At 55.0% G+C, this 19,116-nt stretch overlaps 1 protein-coding gene across 8 annotated transcripts in view; it reads left to right on the forward strand.

Annotated features, from left to right (window-relative positions):
• The first annotated feature begins 10,322 nt into the window (after positions 1-10,322).
• LOC130518183 (receptor-type tyrosine-protein phosphatase U-like) overlaps positions 10,323-19,116 on the forward strand; it is a 72,710-nt gene continuing 63,916 nt past the window's right edge. For all 8 annotated transcript variants that reach the window (XM_057020584.1, XM_057020586.1, XM_057020581.1 and 5 more), the window contains exon 1: positions 10,323-10,676. In XM_057020584.1, coding sequence (XP_056876564.1) covers positions 10,334-10,676 — 343 coding nt within the window. In that variant the 5' untranslated portion in view covers positions 10,323-10,333. The remainder of the gene's footprint in view (positions 10,677-19,116) is intronic.

The raw sequence follows: 19,116 nt of genomic DNA on the forward strand, positions 1-19,116 counted from the left end.
CAGTCCATTTACCCTCTCTCCACACAGTAAACCAGTCCATTTACCCCTCTCTCTCTCTCCCACTATAACCAGTCCATTTACCCTCTCTCTCCCACTATAACCAGTCCATTTACCCTCTCTCTCTCTCACTATAACCAGTCCATTTACCCTCTCTCTCTCCCACTATAACCAGTCCATTTACCTCTCTCTCTCTCCCACTATAACCAGTCCATTTACCCTCTCTCTCTCTCCCACTATAACCAGTCCATTTATCCTCTCTCTCCACTATAACCATAACCAGTCCATTTACCTCCTCCTCTCCCACTATAACCAGTCCATTTACCATCTCTCCCCCACTATAACCAGTCCATTTACCCTCTCTCTCTCTCCCACTATAACCAGTCCATTTACCCTCTCTCTCTCCCACTATAACCAGTCCATTTACCCCCTCTCTCTCCCCCACTATAACCAGTCCATTTACCCTCTCTCTCTCCCACTATAACCAGTCCACTTACCATCTCTCCCCCACTATAACCAGTCCATTTACCCTCTCTCCCCCACTATAACCAGTCCACTTACCATCTCTCCCCCACTATAACCAGTCCATTTACCCTCTCTCTCTCCCACTATAACCAGTCCATTTACCCTCTCTGTCCCACTATAACCAGTCCATTTACCCTCTCTCTCTCACTATAACCAGTCCATTTACCCTCTGTGTCCCAGTTTAACCAGTGGATTATGACCAGGCTCTGTATAAAATCTAAACCAGTTTCCGCTGCTCTTGCAACTGCCCTGGTTGCCCCGGTTGCCCTGTTTACCCTGGTTGCCCTGTTTGCCCTGGTTGCCCCGGTTACCCTGGTTGCCGTGGTTTCCTGACTGTTATTGCTGGGACGTGCTGGAGTTCCTGACGGATGGCTGTTGACATTAATCCTGGAACTTTCTCCCGGCAGCAACACAAACGCTGACTCAGCAGTCTGGCGTCAGCGTGGCTTAAATGTCAGCGTTCTTTGATCCCGCCTCCTTTTCTGGCTCCGCCATTCGCCGATTGTTTACACAACACAAGGACCTGCGGCGGCGGCACTAATAGCCGAAATTGTGGAAATACATCCTCCACAATCCGGGATGTGCAGCAAGTCTTACGGCGGATTGCTTTGGGACCGGCGATCCGCTTCATCAAAGCAACCTTCCCACTTCCCATTATGCAGGTGAAGCTCGGCACAGCCCCCCCGCCCCCCCTCACAATACCTCCGCCTGTCACACAATAAACCTCCTCCTCAATAAAAGCGGAGCCGCTGGTGGGATTTGGGCACCTGAATCATTCCCGGCGCTCCGCTCAGTCTTCCTTGACGGGATGAGCTCCTGGTGTTTGTGGCTCACACAAAGAGGATTGCCCCCCTCCTTTATGACCCTTTTTATTAAAACTGGGGCGGCGCGGAGGCCTAATAACCCCCGTCGACCTGTTTTCTCACCCCGACGGTTGCGGAACACGTGGCCATCCCGTCTCTTGAGCCTGGACTGGAGCGGGGAGGGGAGAAAGCCCCGCCCCCCCGCCGTGAGCGAGGACAGGAGCCTGTCTGATGGACAAAGGTGTTACACCTGTCGCCAGGCCGGGGCAGATAGCCGCGCTCTTGTTTACATGCGCTGAGGCCGGATTGTCCCCCTGTCCGTCTGAGGAGCGTCCTATCTTCCCGCTCTTATCTCGGCTTTAGCCAGGACTCTCCCAGCTGCGCTTCCCCATAAATCACGTCCCTCTGCGGAATCATGGCTGTTCCCCCGCTCGCTCGCTCGCTCCCATCCTTCAGATGCTGCCGCACTCTTCTGTAATCACACTCGGATGCACTCGGAACACCTGAGAGGCACACGAGTGTGCACATTTCCATAAAAACGAGGCTGCGTGAGCTGGAGGTACCGGCACAACATGGAGATCACTGCTGGAATTTCCTTTGGGATGTATCAAATGGGCACTTCGGTGTTTATATAACCCAAAAATGTCCTGAATCGATGTTTGTTATTTGTGTCGTATCGACCCTCTCACACCAGAGTGATACTTCAGTCACAGGAAGGAGCTGTTGTAGTTTGTTGCCAGAAATACTCTCCTCTTGGAATGCTTAATCCACGACGGGGACGAGGACAGGGTCTACACCAGGAGCTCCTGGATGAGGACAGGGTCTAAACCAGGAGCTCCTGGACGAGGACAGGGTCTAAACCAGGAGCTCCTGGAGGAGGACAGGGTCTAAACCAGGAGCTCCTGGACGAGGACAGGGTCTACACCAGGAGCTCCTGGACGAGGACAGGGTCTAAACCAGGAGCTCCTGGACGAGGACAGGGTCTACACCAGGAGCTCCTGGAGGAGGACAGGGTCTAAACCAGGAGCTCCTGGACGAGGACAGGGTCTAAACCAGGAGCTCCTGGAGGAGGACAGGGTCTACACCAGGAGCTCCTGGATGAGGACAGGGTCTAAACCAGGAGCTCCTGGATGAGGACAGGGTCTAAACCAGGAGCTCCTGGAGGAGGACAGGGTCTACACCAGGAGCTCCTGGATGAGGACAGGGTCTAAACCAGGAGCTCCTGGATGAGGACAGGGTCTAAACCAGGAGCTCCTGGAGGAGGACAGGGTCTACACCAGGAGCTCCTGGATGAGGACAGGGTCTAAACCAGGAGCTAATGAATGAGGACAGGGTCTACACCAGGAGCTCCTGGAGGAGGACAGGGTCTACACCAGGAGCTCCTGGAGGAGGACAGGGTCTAAACCAGGAGCTAATGAATGAGGACAGGGTCTAAACCAGGAGCCACGTCCTCCAGGATGTTTACCTCAACAATCTTCTCCACAGTTATGACAGATTCAACCTTTTAGAAGCGAACAGGCTCCAGAAAAGCACCCGGCAGGTGAACCGGATTTAAATGATAAAGCTTGAGAGAGGAGAAGGAGCAGCTTTGGAGGCTGCGGTAGAAGAGGCTTTAAAGAGCCTGAGGGCAGGAGAGGGAGGTGGGGGAGAGCTGTGGCGGTGGTCTGGGTGGAGTTCAAGGACTGAGGGGGAGAGGGTGAGGAGAGCAGGTCCTTGATGCTTCTACAGCAGAAGTGGGAACATCGACGAGTGAGAAAGACGAGCAGAACACGGGAATCCGTGTTTGTATATTCCCACATCTCCGGCGTAGATCCACGGAAGGATGCTTTTCATCCATATATGTAAGAAACATCTTGACGCTCCCTTTGACACCAGTTAGCTTAGCCTAGCCTCTCTGGGTCATGTCCTTGAAGACCTCCTGGAGGCCCTTGAGGGGGGCATTATAATCACGAATCAATGAGTGTTATAACTGGAGGTGGGGGGGCAGATCTCCAGATCTCCGATGGTCTCCATGACCTGATAACCCCTTTGAAAGAAGATGGTGGTTCTGTTTGGAGTTCTCCCTCAGAGTTCTCCCTCACGCTGGAAAGTTCCTGGGGCTGATTTTCCATTCGGAGTGGATCCCACCCTGATCTCTCCGCTGGACTTTGACACGAGGACTACAGACACTCTGCTGCTGCTGCGCGGATCCTTGATTGGAGCGCTGCTGGGGAACTATCGATCGGTTCTACCCTTGTGGGTGGGGGGGGGGCAGATCTCCAGATCTCCGATGGTCTCCATGACCTGATAACCCCTTTGAAAGAAGATGGTGGTTCTGTTTGGAGTTCTCCCTCAGAGTTCTCCCTCATGCTGGAAAGTTCCCGGGGCTGATTTTCCATTCGGAGTGGATCCCACCCTGATCTCTCCGCTGGACTTTGACACGAGGACTACAGACACTCTGCTGCTGCTGCGCGGATCCTTGATTGGAGCGCTGCTGGGGAACTATCGATCGGTTCTACCCTTGTGGGTGGGGGGGCAGAGAGCGAGGGCATGGAAGTCTTTAAAAAGGGGCCGTCGCCTGCATGCTAACCATCCCGTTTCCGTGTTTTCTGCTTCTGTCCTTCAGCAGGAAGAGAAAAAGATCTTTTGATGTGTCTTGTGTCTGTTATTAAGAATCTCTTTGTTCACGTTTGGGAAACCTGTAACGTATAATCGTCCTATATGGTTGAGGAAAGTAGCATCCTATAGAATGTACTCTAAAGCAAGGTTCACCTTCAGTGGGGGGCATTCGGGGTCAAAGGGCCTCGCTAAAGGCCGGGGCAAGGTGTGGCGTTCACCTCTCGTGACCTTTGGGCCTAGAGGTCGCTCAATATTTCCCCGGCGTCGCCCAATATTTAGGAATATTTAGGGAACTGTGGCTGCAGTTTCCACAGTTGGAGGACGTCCAGATGCAAGAAGTCCTGAGGGTATAAATGAGGCAAAGGAACGTAATCTACAGCAAATGGAGCCATTAAGAAGATGGAACTACTGGAACCCTCGCAGATATGCAGCACCGGATGAATTCAAGTCAAAGAGGCGGAGTGTGTTTTGAAGGCTGAGAGTGTAATATACGATCCTGGCGCCGCGTTTTGATGATATTTTCAGAGGAGGAGTGGAAATCTCAGCCTCGCCAAAAGGTCTCGCAGAACTTTCTGCCTTTCTTATCATTTTATTGCCGTTTGACTGAGTTGCTCCTCTGCAGATTAGATACGGCGGCGCCGCAAATACGGATATTTGTGCCACTTCCGAGCGCGGGAAAAGCCGTTTCCTTTAGCGATTACAGCCCAGTTTTAATGAAAGCGCGTGTGTGAAGCGCGTCACACGCCTGTGGAGGAACGTGGCGCTCCGCGAAGAGCCCGACGGAAACGGAGGCGCCGTCGTCGGGGGCCGATGTTTTTAGCCGTGGCGCTGGATGGACCCGGCTGGCCCCCGTAATGAGGCGAGGGAGGTGGGGGCCGGCTGCTTTCACAGGTCAGCAGGTGTCCCGGCGCGGCGCCGCCGAGCCGAGCCGAGCGTACGTGCGTCTGCGTGGAAGCCATCTGTATTCACCGCCACCCGTCTGTTTAATATGAGCCGGCTGTAGCCTCCCCGCCCGCCATCACCGCACCGCAGAGTTCATTCGCAGTGTGTTTTTATCAGCGCCCCCGGGGGCACGTGTAATTGCTCTGTGATGATGAGAACAGCCCCGGCTCAAAGTACCATCTCACACCACAATTACGCCAGTGGTAGTGCAGCGTGTGTGTGTGTGTGCGCGTGTGTGTGTGTGGGGGTGGGTATAAAAAACACAGTGTAGCAGGTGAAGGACTGCGGCCTTACCTCCTGCTGAGATCACGCCGCGGTGGCTAAAAATCCGCCGTCTCCTCGGGGATAAAGCGTTTTTAAGCTGCTGATCCTCGTCTGTGGATGATTGAGGTGAACATCTGACATTTAAAGGCTCTCACGTCCAAGTTTCCCGGGAGTGGTGGCGTGCGCGTGAGACAGTGGCGGCGGTAAACTTTCAGGAGGCTCCTGTGTCTGACAGACGGGGGGGGATTGAAAGCGCCGCTCCGGGCTAATGTCGACAGCCCGCCGCTCCGCTTATGAAAACAAAGGCTGACATGTGTCGGCCCGGCCGCAGAGAGACGCTTCTCCGGGCTGACAGGCCGACGCCCCGTTCGCATTCCGACGCGCGACATGTTCGGCCTCGGCGGCCCCGCGGTCGCTGTTGCCCGGCGTTTTTTTGGAGCAGTTGGGCGATGTGATCAGCACTCCGCCTTGAAAGGCGCTAACGCCGCCTGGACGCTTCAGTTTTGGGCCGTCGTAGCAGCTATCAGGCAACATTCGCCGCTTCCTTCAGCCCGTCCTTGCACGTGTCATTCCTTTGTCCGGATGCTACTCAAACAAGCGTGCCGGAGCGCTAAGGTGTCAGGACCCTGGATCCAGCCTCGCCCACTTCGGTATCAGGTAACCCCGTTGTGGCTGCGCTAGGAAACAAATTGCCTTCTCTTTCCCTCGGCAGGAGCAGCAACATTCATTCGTTCATTCATCCGTGGTGGCGCAACAGAGACATGAGGGAGTCAGAACTGCTGCCCAGGGGGCCGGACATCACGGGTCAGGCCCGATGGTCCCGCCGGCGTAATGGAAACGGGTCCGTCGTTAATCTGCAGCCATTAGGCCGAAACACAAACGAGGCTTCGCGCTTCTCTTGACGCGTCTTGATGAAATCGGGAAGTCGGCTTGAAGAAGCGGAAGGATCTCGCTGAGCGCAGCAGTTTAGAGTAATCGTTGTTATTTCATCGTTAACCTAACGATGCACCAAAGTTGGCGTTAATAATGGAGTTTTCAAAGGTTCCACTTCTTCAGAGATCGCTAATCTCTAGTTGTGTTCCTGAATCCGAACTTTTAACGATCCGCAAACGTGGTTCTGCTGTCGTAGGGAGGAAAACATGGAGGAGGAGCGGTCGTGAAAGCGCCTCTCCCACCTGTATTCCCAGGAACTTCAATTACCAGGAACTTGACTAGAACCTTCTTCCAAAGGCATTGAGTCCATGAAGTCGATAAAGTTTTCCGAACACACTCGCAGCAGCTCACTGGCACGCAGCCCTGAGGAATTCTGGGAAGTCCACCTAAATTACTGACAAGTACGCTCAAAGTTTCCCAGAAGAGTACTAGCCCCGCCCATTTTAGGAAGTATGCATCACAGCTGGGGACAGCTGGGTATCCCACAATGCATTTCACCTCGACCAGCGAAAGTACAGACGTAGTAGGGACGTCCGAGTACGTCGGAGAGTTTCAAAATCCTGGTTAAATGGAAAAGTTCCTTCCAATGACGGACAGTCGGCTTTATGGACACAATTTACCCCCATCTGAGACGACTTCCGTCTCTTCACACGTCGGTTCGGTTCAGCTCGACCTCTTTAGCGTTCGTTACAACCGAAGAGTTTTCCAGAGACGTGACGCATCCCAGAACCAGGAACTGGAATCGGCTGCCTACAAAGAAACATCGAGTCCTCAACGCTGCTCATTTTTAAGGCTGATCCTGTTTCCGAACAGTTGCTTTAAATCTGCCCGAGAGCAGGAACCTAAAACCCGCCGATCTTCACTCACCTGCGTTTATTATGTTTATGTTGCCAAGAACGCACTTACCGCCGCCTCCGGCCGCTGCGCCGTCGCTTGGACGAGCTTTGGCCGTTAGCGTTCGTCCTCCGATAAATAATTACTTTCTCGTTCCAAATAAAAGCTTCACTTCTGTCGTTATTCACTGAGCTGCTGGCTGCTCGCCCAACAGGTTGCAGTTTATTTTTGCTTTAATCTCTTTTTTTGTTTAAAAAAACAACAACGACTGAACGCCGGTTTGGGGGCGGGGCTTAAACCGACAGCACGCCAGCTCCACGACAGACACCAATTTGCGTTTCTTTGGGAAGAAAAGATCTTTTTCTGCAGGATTTACTGCTGGATGTTGCTTCTCTTTGTGAAAAAATGGACTCGGAGCCCGAAACCACATTAAACTCCGTTAACAGTGATGAGTAGCTGTATAATACGCGTCGCGCTAGGACAAACCGCAGTTCTGGTTGATATACGGACCCAAGAACGACCGTGCACTCGGCTATTATTTCCAAGAGGAGTGCTCTTTGAGGGCACGGTGACGGCACATTTCTCACCCGCCGCATCCTGGCGTGGACGCCATGCATCGCATAACAACGCGACTTCAGGCCGACGCGAGCAAAAAGCTAAGAAAGTAAAGGGAAACAACCAGACCCCCCCCCCCCCCCCATCATGAGATCACCGTCTGTTCTGTGGCTGTTTGAGAGGAAACCACAACGCCGACCAACCAGCTCTGTGCTTTGATCTGCTGCTTTCGCCCTTTGATGTCTAGCCGCCACCACATTAGCGTCAGCGCTGTGTGAGCATGTTTGTAATTGCAGTAATTAAACGCATTAACCTGGAAACACGAGTGTTTATTCAGCCCCCCCCCCCCGACCAGCGTTGATTACAGTCCGGTTTATTGGAAAATGTGGGAATGGAACCTCTGGCCACGAGACACCACCTAAAGGCAGCGCCGCCGCGGGGAGGAGCTTCCACGACATGTTTGATGTCAAATTCCTCTGACGTTTATACGCCTTCGTTGGCTAAAGCAGAAAACTGAGTTTTGCTCTGTTTCCTAACTTCCTTTGGTAAATCTTTGCGTTACCTTTGTTCTGATTGTTCGGAGCATCGTCGTATTCTCCAGTTCAACGGCGTCCACGAGCTTTCAGAATCTGGGTTCTGATGGTGTTTCGGCGCCGGAGGCTGATCTTCCTCCCGTCTCCTCGGAGCTCTTTGAAACGTTTTGAACCTTGATGCACTTGTTTACGTCTGGCCGATGTGCTCGCTGCCGTTTCTGCCGCTAGCTTGATCTCATTTAGCCACCGGAGTTGTGGTTTGTATCGTTTGACGCTCGAGGAGGTCAAACAGACAGTTATGCCGCGCCCCCCCCTCCAACACACACACACACACACACACACACACACACACACACACACACACACAGTTATGGTCTTTAAAGTTCCGTTTGTTTCATCAGCAACGAGTCAGGAAGGTGGAGGGACCTTTTATCACACGCACAAAGAATAAAATAACACAAATATCAGCGATTCCCGGTAGATACGAGGAGTCCAGGAGAGATGAGGAGACAACAGAGACCTCCTCAGAGACCTCAGCTGACGTCTCTGTCCAGTCGGCCTGGAACCACACCAACAACCGGAAGTTCTCCTGATTCATTTATGCTACATTTTACAGGTTTATTCTGTTCTTTTTTTAGTGTTTTTGAAGATTTAGTTTGGAGCTCTGATCCTCATTTAGAGCGAAACGACTGCTTTAATGAAGCAACGTGGAGAACGGCCTCCGTGACCTCCGGCGGCGGAAGGAAGGAGAAGGCGGTACAGGTGCGGCGTCCTCCGTCTGTACGGTCCTGCAGGGCCGCGGTCCAGCTGTGCAGCAACATCTGATCTGCTGCCCGAGGAGTCAAAACCAGAGGAGGCCACAAAACCCCAAAACGCTGACGCCTTTATTACCACCCAGTTTAATCACTGGCGATGTTAAACGCAGCAGATTTTATGCGGCTACAGTAGCGGGTCACGTGGCGTGCTGTAAACGGCCTTTACGAGCTCGCCGTTAGCATAAACGCAGAAGGGCCGTTAGCTCTGTGGGCCACGTGGACGCCAAACATCAATTCTGCCGGTAGTTGAGAAGTTCACTTGAATTATTACAGCAGAGCAAATGAAGCCGTGCCCCCCTCCAACACACACACACACACACACACACACACGTGCGCAAGCACAGAAATAAATATCTTGCAGATGTGAGTTAAAAGCCCGGAAGCTACAGAATCAATATTTCATAGGTGTGGGGTGATAAAGAGCCCCGGTCCTGCTCTTCCAGCCTCAGAAGCAGCCGGTAGTCCAGCGCTGAGCAGCATATTTGAGCGGGCCACCACACAAATATAACAGGTATACGGAGGAGCTGGCCACCAGAGGGTGACGCCTCCCACCGGAGGGGGGGCAAAGGTCATGGAAATGACGGAACAGTTTCAGATTTAAATCCTGGGAAAACTGCATTTCCAGCTGACGCTGAAGGTTGATGGCTGCTCTCCCAATGCTAACGTGCTTTTATTTAATTTCTTTCGGCCAGAACAGTCACATGATGGGATGAGACGCTTCCTGGTCTCAATAAATATCTGTTAATGTTGGAATAGATTTAATCACACCTGGTCTTCCTCTGCAAAGGCCTTTATGCTTACTGTGCATTCCTCATAGCTTAGCATTGTTAGCTTGAGCTAAACACGATCTTTGATAGAACTAGAAAAGAGCAACAGTGGAATGTGCAGCGGAGGTTGCTAGCACCAGTAGCTGTAATGTTAGCCCACAGGCTATTGATAAGGGCACGCAGGAGCCGCGACACGGTTCATTACGAGCTTGACATGACTCTCGACTCGCTTCTATCGTCCTCATTTCATGAGCTCCTTTAATTTCCCTCTTTACTCCTCAGAATTTTCTTTGGTTCAATAATCTGCGATAGAGATTCTAAATCCTAAAGGGTCCATGAGGAAGTGACTCAAACCAAACACACATTGATGTTTCTATTGTCGAGGCTTAAATGCTAACCAGAGTCCCAACTGGTTCCACTGGGGTAAAGAGCTGAAAGGACTGGTTAGAGTGGACCAGAGAGGCTGGATGGACTGGTTAGAGTGGACCAGAGAGGCTGAAAGGACTGGTTAGAGTGGACCAGAGAGGCTGGATGGACTGGTTAGAGTGGACCAGAGAGGCTGAAAGGACTGGTTAGAGTGGACCAGAGAGGCTGGATGGACTGGTTAGAGTGGACCAGAGAGGCTGTTTATAGTGGGGGAGACGGGATAAATGGACCAGTTTTGCTCAGTTAGGGGATAAACTGTTTTTACTGGGACCGGGAGGATAAATTTGCCCCTCGAACCCAAAGCGGCTCGGCGGCGGCGGTGCAGTTCCTCTCCCGGCCACATGGAGGCGCCGCAGACCCGCCTTCCTCCCGTGAGTCGCGCAGTGTTAAAAGTGGCAGAGCCGTTGGTGAGGGGGTGGGCGCCGGTGCGGGGGTCTCTTCTGGAGCGCTTCAGCCGGAGCTCAGATGCTCCCTGTGCGGGCTGCGGAGAGCAGCAGGCGGCGGATGGAGCCCCGAACACAACTTCTGGCCGGTCCCGCAGCTGCTGCTGGAGTTTGTCGGAGGATTTTCTCGGCGTGACTGGACTTTACTTCCCCGCCACAGCCAACATGTTCCCGGCAGCGCTGGTGCTGGTTCTGGTTCTGGGCGTGCGCGTCTGGGCGGACAGCATGGAGGCACCGTCAGGTAAACGCACCGAACATGCGGAGTTCGGCGGGGTGACGCAAAGCGCGCACCTGCGAGCCTGCTCTCACGCACAGTCCCGGGTTAATGTGCGGGATTAAAGACGCTGAATGCGCGTTTCTGCTGTCAGAAACTTCGAATAAAAGTTGCGTTGGCTCAAGAGTCCGGATCGTGATGCGTTCACAGGCGTCAGCTTCCTCCTTTGTGTCCATAATCCCAGAATTCCAGTGAAAACGGACCCGTCTTCATCCCGCTTTGACTAATCTGAGAAGGTTTGCCTCGCAGATTAAAGTTAAACACGAGAAAGTGGATTAATTTCGGGCTGCGCGCGAGGAGCCCATCACCCCTCTCTCGGGTCTCAGGTGGTGATGCGTTCGAGGCACTTTCATTCCTGAGCAAACATGTTGCCTCATGATGCTGCTGGTGCTGGTGACTGGATCTAAAACGGGTCTCTGCTGCTGCTGCTGCACCACTGGTGCCAGAACATCTGCGGCACACACAGAACAGAAGGTTCCACGGTTCTCCGGACCCCCGGACCTTCCTGGGTCGCACCGCTTCGGGTCCTCTGAAGCAAAAGTGGCCGTGTCAGTGGAATGCCCCGCAGCTGGTGCGAGAGCCGCGGCTGTTTGGTATAAATACCCCGGTGTCGGTTACACGGTAACCAGCTAACCCTCCACCAGTTGCCCGACAGATGCGCGCTCCGCTCTGCTGGTTCCTCTGGGAAACATTCCCAGTCTGGACACGAGGTCGCAGGTCGGCTTTGCGCCGAGCCAGCGGGTCAGACGGATGCTAAGCCCTTAGCATCGGGACGAGCAACGACGTAGTCAGTGGGATGTAGCAGCATCTAGTGGTGGGAGTGTCGATTTAACTTTGCACGTGAGTGCGCCCCCTGCAGGCTGCAGTAGAAATGCTGTGAAGCAGTAGCTGTTAGCATTTTCCTTACCGTGTCGTTTGTGTCTTGTCTGTTTCCACCCAAAATGCTCACAAAATGTCGGGGCGGCCTTAAAGCTAATGTCGTCATCGGTCGCTACAGCGCTAGTCTCTGGGCTGGTAGCCCGATTCATCCATGCAACACCAGAATAAGCTGAGCTTTTAGCTAGCAGCGGGCTAGCTCAGACTCCTGAACAGTGATTCAGATTAGCTTAGCCGTGTGCTATCAGAGCCTGACGTTGCTCAAAGGTGTCGTGACCACTGGCAGGATGAAGACGTCGGGTCCTGCCTCAGAAATGCTGCGGCTGCGTGTTTATTTACGAAGAAATGCAACAGCTGCAGGATTCCCGTTTGAACCACGCAGCTGTTTTCCACCCCGGGCGGCTACATAAAAGCTCTGGCAACTCCGAGATCGCATCCTGCCCCCCCCCCCCGTTTGTGTGGTCGGACTTTGGCTCCGCCTCCTGACATCCACAGCGTGTGACTGTAGGGGTGAGGAGGAACCCGTCCTGCTACCTAAGCCCCCCTGACCCCCGTTAGCACGGCCCCGAAGACTCGGAGCAGAAAGGTAATTTAATCCGGGGATGAGCCCCCTGTGATCCCCCCCCCCCACCACCACTGAGCCCCGCTCCAGCGCCACACACTCACAGAGGCCGGGGGGGGGGAAGGTCGCAAAGACCAGACTGAAACACAAGAAGGTGGTCTTTGAGGAGCGGCGGCGAGGACGTGGATCAGAGTCGGCGTTAATCCGACAGAAAATAGCCGGATCTCTGCTGTAAATGGAGAAAATGGAGCGTCTGCTCGCACAAAAGGAAAAAAATATATAAATATCTCTGCACAATGGCGACACGCGCGCATTGTTTAAGGAAAGGAGCGGCCTGTAATGACGCCTGTTACAGCGGCCGTTTATTAAGCAGGAGACGTCAGACGCCGTTCAATAATCGCGGCGTTTAACAGAGATTTCAGGGGCGGCGGCCTAAACAAGCCCACTCTCTCTGTTTAAGGCCAGATAAACGGGCGCCATTTAGCCCCTGATGGCTAAAGATGATGTTTGGGAGGAAGAAAGGCGGCGAGAAGGCCGGTGGAGTCGTCGGCATCATCTGGGACTGAAGGACTCGGCGCCGTTGCTGACGCTCCTACTTGTTGTTATGAAGTCAGCTTTCCCACAATGCTCGGCTGTGACACGCGTCCTGACCGCGTCCCCTGGCCGTCTTCTGACGTGTAGGCAGGCAGACAGGTGGACGGCCGCTGACGTGCTAGCTCAGCGCTGCGGCTTGTTTTGCGTGAGGTTGCATCATCGTGGATCGTCGTGGCAACGCTGCTCTGGTTGGTTGCTACATTTAGCCACTCAGCTAACCTAGAAAGAGGCCATTAAATCATTAATATCAATTTCAAAAGGACAAGACTCCCTCAAGGTGCCACGTGACCGGGCCAGCGGGGCCCCTTCTCATTGGTCGCTAATCAAATCTGTTTACGGCGTTAACTCTGCCGTCGGCTCCCGTCAGCGCCGCGTGCCTGACGGGAGCCGACGGTGCCGCCCACCAGGGGTCCTGACAGGCGGAGGCAGCCACTGTTTTCGCTTCTCCGGGCGTTTTGGAAGATGGAGCCGCTGATCCGGCGGTTTTTGGCGCCCTCTGCTGTCGGTGTCGTGGTTGTTTCAGAGAACGTTGACCTGGACTCGGGGGGAATGACGGGCGCCGCTAACTGCTAGCTCACGGGTCCAGTGACTCGATGATGGCACAGGCGGCGACTCCCTTCTTTTAGCAATTTGATGGAAAATTGCTAAACCCCCCCCAACACAAACACACACACACACACACACACACACCGCTTCTGTTCTTCCCCGCCAGGCGTCACATCTGAAATTGGAAGGGGGAGTCATGGCGCTGACAGCAATATCGCGCACGTGAGGAACGTGGGCCTGAATCCCTCCACCATCCGCCGCTCTCTTCCTGTCACGCCGGCCACGGTCTCCTCGGGAACGTCGGCTGGTCAACAGCTGGCACCGTCGGGACAAACAGGAAGTTGGCTGCACCAGACTTTAGCTCTAACCTGTTTAATGTGCTGTTGGAACCTGTGGCGCCATTAATGCGCACGTGGAAATGATGACCCCTGTTGGACTGGTTGGACTGGGACGAGTGGTGGCCTGAGGGGTCGGGGGGGGGTTGCTTTGACCCCACGTGAGGGTGTGACGTGGACCTCTGACCCCCCCCCCCCCCCTTCAGCCGTCTGTGGCTGTGAAACCTGCAGCCGGACCCGTCTCCACTGACGGCTGCTCGATGTGACTGGCGGGAAGCTCCCGAGCAGGCGGGGTCGGAGGTCAGATGAGGGACGAACTTCCCTGGCGACGGCGTTGTCAGCGAATGTCGCCTCGGATTGAGCCGACGTCTGAGGCTCAACGGCGGGGGGGGGGCAGTTCCTCCTGCTGCAGCGGCTCCCCAGACCAGTTTTAAGGTCTCGGCTGTTTAAAAGTCCTGAAAGGATAAAAACAAAGTTGGACCCAGACCTTTGGCTCGCCGCTCCCCCGGTAGCTGCAGGCGTTCAAAGTTATCAAAGCTTTGGGCCTGGGGGGGTCCCGGCGCCCCCCCAGGCCAGAGGAGTCCAAAGACAAAACTTGGGAGAAGAAAAGTCCAATTATTAAATTAATAAGGTGACGTGTCCCTCGGCGGAGTCCACAAGGGCGCGGCGGCGGCGCCCCTGTCAAGGTTAGCGGTGACCCCCCCTGTGCACGGCGGGGGGGCGGTTTGAGCAGCAACACCTGTGCGTCTGCGTTGGCTGCAGGGCGCCGGTATCACCTGCGGCTTCGCCTCCTGAAAAGGTGTCTCTGAAAAGGCAGGGAGGTGTTTGGTGCGTTAATAAAGTAGCGAGCGCTAACGGCGCTCTGCCGGGTCGTCGCCGCGGCGATCTGTACGAGCCGCCTGTTTGCAGCAGAAGGTGCGAGCGAAGCTGACGTCTCCTCCATAAATCAGCCTGACAGCAGAATTAATAAACGCGACTTCCTGTTGGGGTTTGAACCTCGCTCCCTCGCTCCACCACCTTCCCTCCTTCTGCCATCTGTCCTTTCCTTTAGCGTGCACGTCGACGCCCGTTCTGCTTCTTCTCTTCACGGCGGCGCCTTTGGCAGCGAGTCAGGCGGGCGCGATAGCGTGGCGGCGTGCTGCGGCGTGCTGCGGCGCCCGGGTCGAACGCCGCCGTGTTTTTACGCGCGTTGATTGTTCTGAGGGTGTCACATGACCCGTTCAATAGCCGCGACCCGTCAGGTGGGTCTCAGAGGAAAAGAGGCAGAAGTCGGATCAGGTGGACAGACGGTATCGATCCCGCAGGTGAGCGGCGCTGCGGCTAAAATCGCCTTTCATTTCCCTCCGCCTGACCTTGTAGGAGTGAAAGGCTCCGCCGGGGGTGTCTCATGATTGGCCCCCAAACACGCACCCTCCTACGCCCCTAATCTGGGCTTCAATAGAGCCGGAGCAGATGGCGCCGCGGCCGCTGTGGCGGCGCCGCGTCGATAATAGGACAGGAGAGGATGATGAGGCTGACCCAGACAGCAGCACCAGCACACACTGGGAACCAGGAGGACATATGTTGTTTGTGAGCCGGATGAGATCCCGCCGCCCCCGCGTTGACCTTGGAAAGGTGACGGGGACGTGGAGAAAGCGCCGACGCCCGTGGAGCTCATCGCCAGCCCCCTCAGATCTCCGCCCGAGAGGACGCCGGAGCATCAAATGACGCGATGTTTCGGTTTTCTTGATTCCCGACTGTGGGCAAAGTTTGTCAGTTTGCTGCTTTGATGTTTGTGAAAAAGTCTTTGATATTTGTGCCTTTTCCGCCATTGCTGCCGCTGTCAAAGGCCGAGCTAACCTGGCGAGCTAACCTGGCGATCTGACCTGGCGAGCTAATCTGGCGAGCTAAGCCAGCGAGCTAACCCGGCGAGCTGAGTCCACACACATAACGTTACGTAAATGTGGCTGAAGGGACAAAAGCAGCAAAACCATTTTAGCCATTTTTAATAGCTGTTAGCGCTGCTGTTGTCAGTCCTCTCTGTGTAGCCGCCGCCCCCCAACCCAGAAAACCTTAATTATATGCACTCAAAAATAGGCTGCGTATTGTTTTCATACCCCCCCACCCCCACCCCCAACTACCCCCACCCCCATCCACCCACGCCGTCAGACTCGGATAACTCGCCAACTTTGTCGCACAGTTTTGTGCCGGGACGCAGGGCCCCGTCGTTAATTAAACCTGCCAATCACAGCGGGGGAGGGAGGGGGGGGGCACGGTGGAAAGTGATTTACGGCCGCGCTTGCTTTGTAGTAATGGAATCAGTCACACCTTTATTTTAGCGCCGCTAGCAGCAGAGCCGCCGCTAGAATGTGTGTACGTGTCAGTATCCACATGAGCGCGTTTAGAGAGGGTGGAGCAATTAATGGTGGGTGGGGGGTGGTGGTGATGGTGAAGGTGGGGGGGGAGGGGGGGGTACAGATTAGGACCACTGCCAAACATGACAGCTCCATTTTCTTCTGTCTTTAAAGGCGGCGAGGACGTTGAGGGGCGCCAGATTTGACCTCAGGTGTTGTCGGTGTTTAATTAAAAGCTCCACTGCTGGGGGGGAAGGGGGGGGGGGGGGGGGTTACAGTACAAGCTGAGGTGAGTCTGTGGAGACCAAACAAGCAGAAGGTTACAGTCATGATGGGTTAGCGTAGCTGGTTGTCCGGGCGCTAGAGTTTAGCTAGGCTACGGCGGGAGGCTAACGTTCCCAGGTTTTTCAGGTGGGTTTCTGTAAATCCTCCTCTAAGTGGTCTCCTGCCTCATTAAGTTGATTTGTTTGGGCCTTAATGGAGGTCGCCAACGGCTGCTCACCGCCGCACAGCCGCCTCGCTTTTAGGAAGCGTGCGCGGTGAAGGACACACGCGCTTGGCTGAGGGGAAAAGAACAAGTGCACGCGCGCGACGGCGGTGGCACGAACTCCCCCGCTGGTGGCCCTGAAAGGTTTTTTAAAACTTGACCACCTCCATTAGTCCTCTTCACTGCTGCCGCTAGCGCTATTAGCCACGGCGTGCAATAGCGGGCGCAGTGATGTCACGAGAGATCACTCGTGGTGCTGTTGCTCGTGAACACTTCTTCTGTGTTTACTTTCCTTCGAGAACACAAAATGCGCCAGTATTCCGCTCGCGCACTCGGCTGTTTTAGCATCCGAGCCGCCGCGCATTAGCTTCTGATTGCTGGCAGTTTTTAGCATTGATTGCTGCGGCTCAGCGTTCCCTCACTCCGCTCTCACTGGATCTCACTGGGATTTGCTTGGTTTGGAACGCCGGAGGGCTCGGCCCTGGTTTGTCGGTCACGGCGCCGACTGTCTGCTGGTGGAGGCGCGGGACAAGAGGCTGCGTTGCCATCAGCTCTGACCTAGCCTGGGGCCTGAATAAGAGCGTGCGCTAATTGCCCGATTCTGTCACCGAAATCACCCGTTTGTGGAGTCGGCGAGTTTATCCTGTTGGGTTTCAACAGAAAGAAGCGTGCGGTGGTTCTTCTGCGGGCGCGAAGTTGTAATGATGACATTGGGGGGGGTGGGGGTGGGGGGGGTGACAGTCGGTCTTAATGATCCTGACATTTCAAATATGCTTGGGAGGAAATGTTCGACCTCTCCTTTCGTGTTACGGCGAACAGAACCACTGGCATGTGAAATCTTCATGGTGGTGTGGGGAATGGGGGGTTGGGGGGGGGGGGGTAGCGCGGAGGTTTTTTTTTTCTTCTGCTTGATTAGGCGGCTGAAATCATCCTTTGTGAAGGAAAGAGAAGCTAACCCTGCCAGAGGAAGGCCTTTTGGGTCCGCTGCTGCTGGACCGATGCGTGGGGGGTGTGGGGGGGCTCTTGGACTTGCTTTTAGGGACACTGGTCCATTCACAGGCAGGACCGGAGGCTCTCAGATTTATTCCAGCACAGTGGGTAAACGCAGCGGAGCCGTCGGGCTGAGCCGGAGGATTTAAAGCCCCTGTCACCGCGGTGGAGAAGCACGCTAGCGCAGAGTAAACGAGAGCAGGGGAGCAAAGCTGAATACTCATTATCAGAGTCCACACTGGGGGGGGGGAGTGTGTGTGTGTGGGGGGGGTAGACGCAGCCATCACTGCAGAAACGGTACCGGAGTTAGCCACAGGAACAAAGACGGCAGCGAGACATCCAAAGTAGGCTTGGGCAACTATGGGTGGCACCGGCTCCGCGCTGATGAAAGAGCCGCTCAGTGGTGGGAGATGAGTGCCCCCCCCCCCGCAGATAGATGAGTGCCCCCCCCCGCAGATAGAGGGCTGGTTGTCCGAGCACACGCACAGCGGGGGCTCTGTGTGCAGCTGCCTGGGCCCTGTGGCGGAGCTCCGCGTGTGGGACCACCGCCACCACAGCAGCCAGAGAGAGACGCGGCGAGACGCGGCGAGGATCGTCGCTAACGCGGCGTCCGGCGTCCCGACCGCTCGTTTATCGAGACGCATTCGCCCACAGATGCTTCCCAACGGGTGCGCGTAATTCCCTTTGTTGGAATAACCCACGTGGAGCGCATTCATGCGGTATTTTTGAGGGATCTGGGAAAGCGAGCGCGGTAGATTTCTGTTCCTGGCCCTCTTCTGTCTCGGCCTTCTTTCAAGACACCCGAGGGAGCCGCTTTGTTCCTGCAGCAGCTGCAGCAGAGGCGGTTCTGGGTTCACTTCCTGTTCCAACGACACAAACGGTTCTGCCTCTGACCTGATACGGTCGCGGTCAGGGTCAGGGTCAGGGTCAGGGTCAGGGCTGGAGCCGCTCCCGTCCCGCGTCACGGTCGGCGATGATGGAGGGACAAACTCAAGGACGCCGTCCTGAAGTGGCGTTCTCTCCTGGACTGTTGTGACCTTGGCTGTAAAGTCCAGTGTCCACAGAATCACATGAGCTAGCATAGCTCAGCCTATCGGGGAGCAGCACCGAAGCCCCCCTGGTTCTGCACGTCTGTCGGATCAGGTGTGTCGGAACGCTCCAGAAACAAGGCCGCCTCTAAAAGATGGATTAGCTGCGTGCGGACCGCCCCCCGGCGCCCCCCGGCCCCCCCGGCGTGACACGGCGGCCGTCAGGGATGGTCGTGATTACTTCAGCCAATAGCACAAGCAGAGCTGATTGCAGATACCGCTGCATGAATGCGCGTGATTACCCACAAAAGGACGTGTTTCACGCACGCCGGCGCTATCTGCGCTGATTGCTACGTCGCTAGCATCTTCCCGATACCGATGATAATTACGGTCCTTCACTTTTATTGAGCGGCGAGTGGAAAATGAGAAAATTGTTGTTATTTTATCCTCAACAGCAGCTTTTTTTTCTATCCAGTCGTGCAGGAAAATAAAAACCCGCTCCGACGCGCGGCGACGCTTCGTTAGCGAGCTGGCGCTCAGCGGCGCCCCCGCCGGCCGGCTGCATCGGCCTTCTCAGAGAGCAAATTACCGGATTTGTGGGTGACTCGTACACAATCGGCTCTAATTAGAAGCGTCCTGGAGGCGTCGGGACGCCT

The sequence above is a fragment of the Takifugu flavidus genome, chromosome 21 (assembly GCF_003711565.1).
Source record: "Takifugu flavidus isolate HTHZ2018 chromosome 21, ASM371156v2, whole genome shotgun sequence".
Classification (NCBI taxonomy): Eukaryota; Metazoa; Chordata; class Actinopteri; order Tetraodontiformes; family Tetraodontidae; genus Takifugu; species Takifugu flavidus.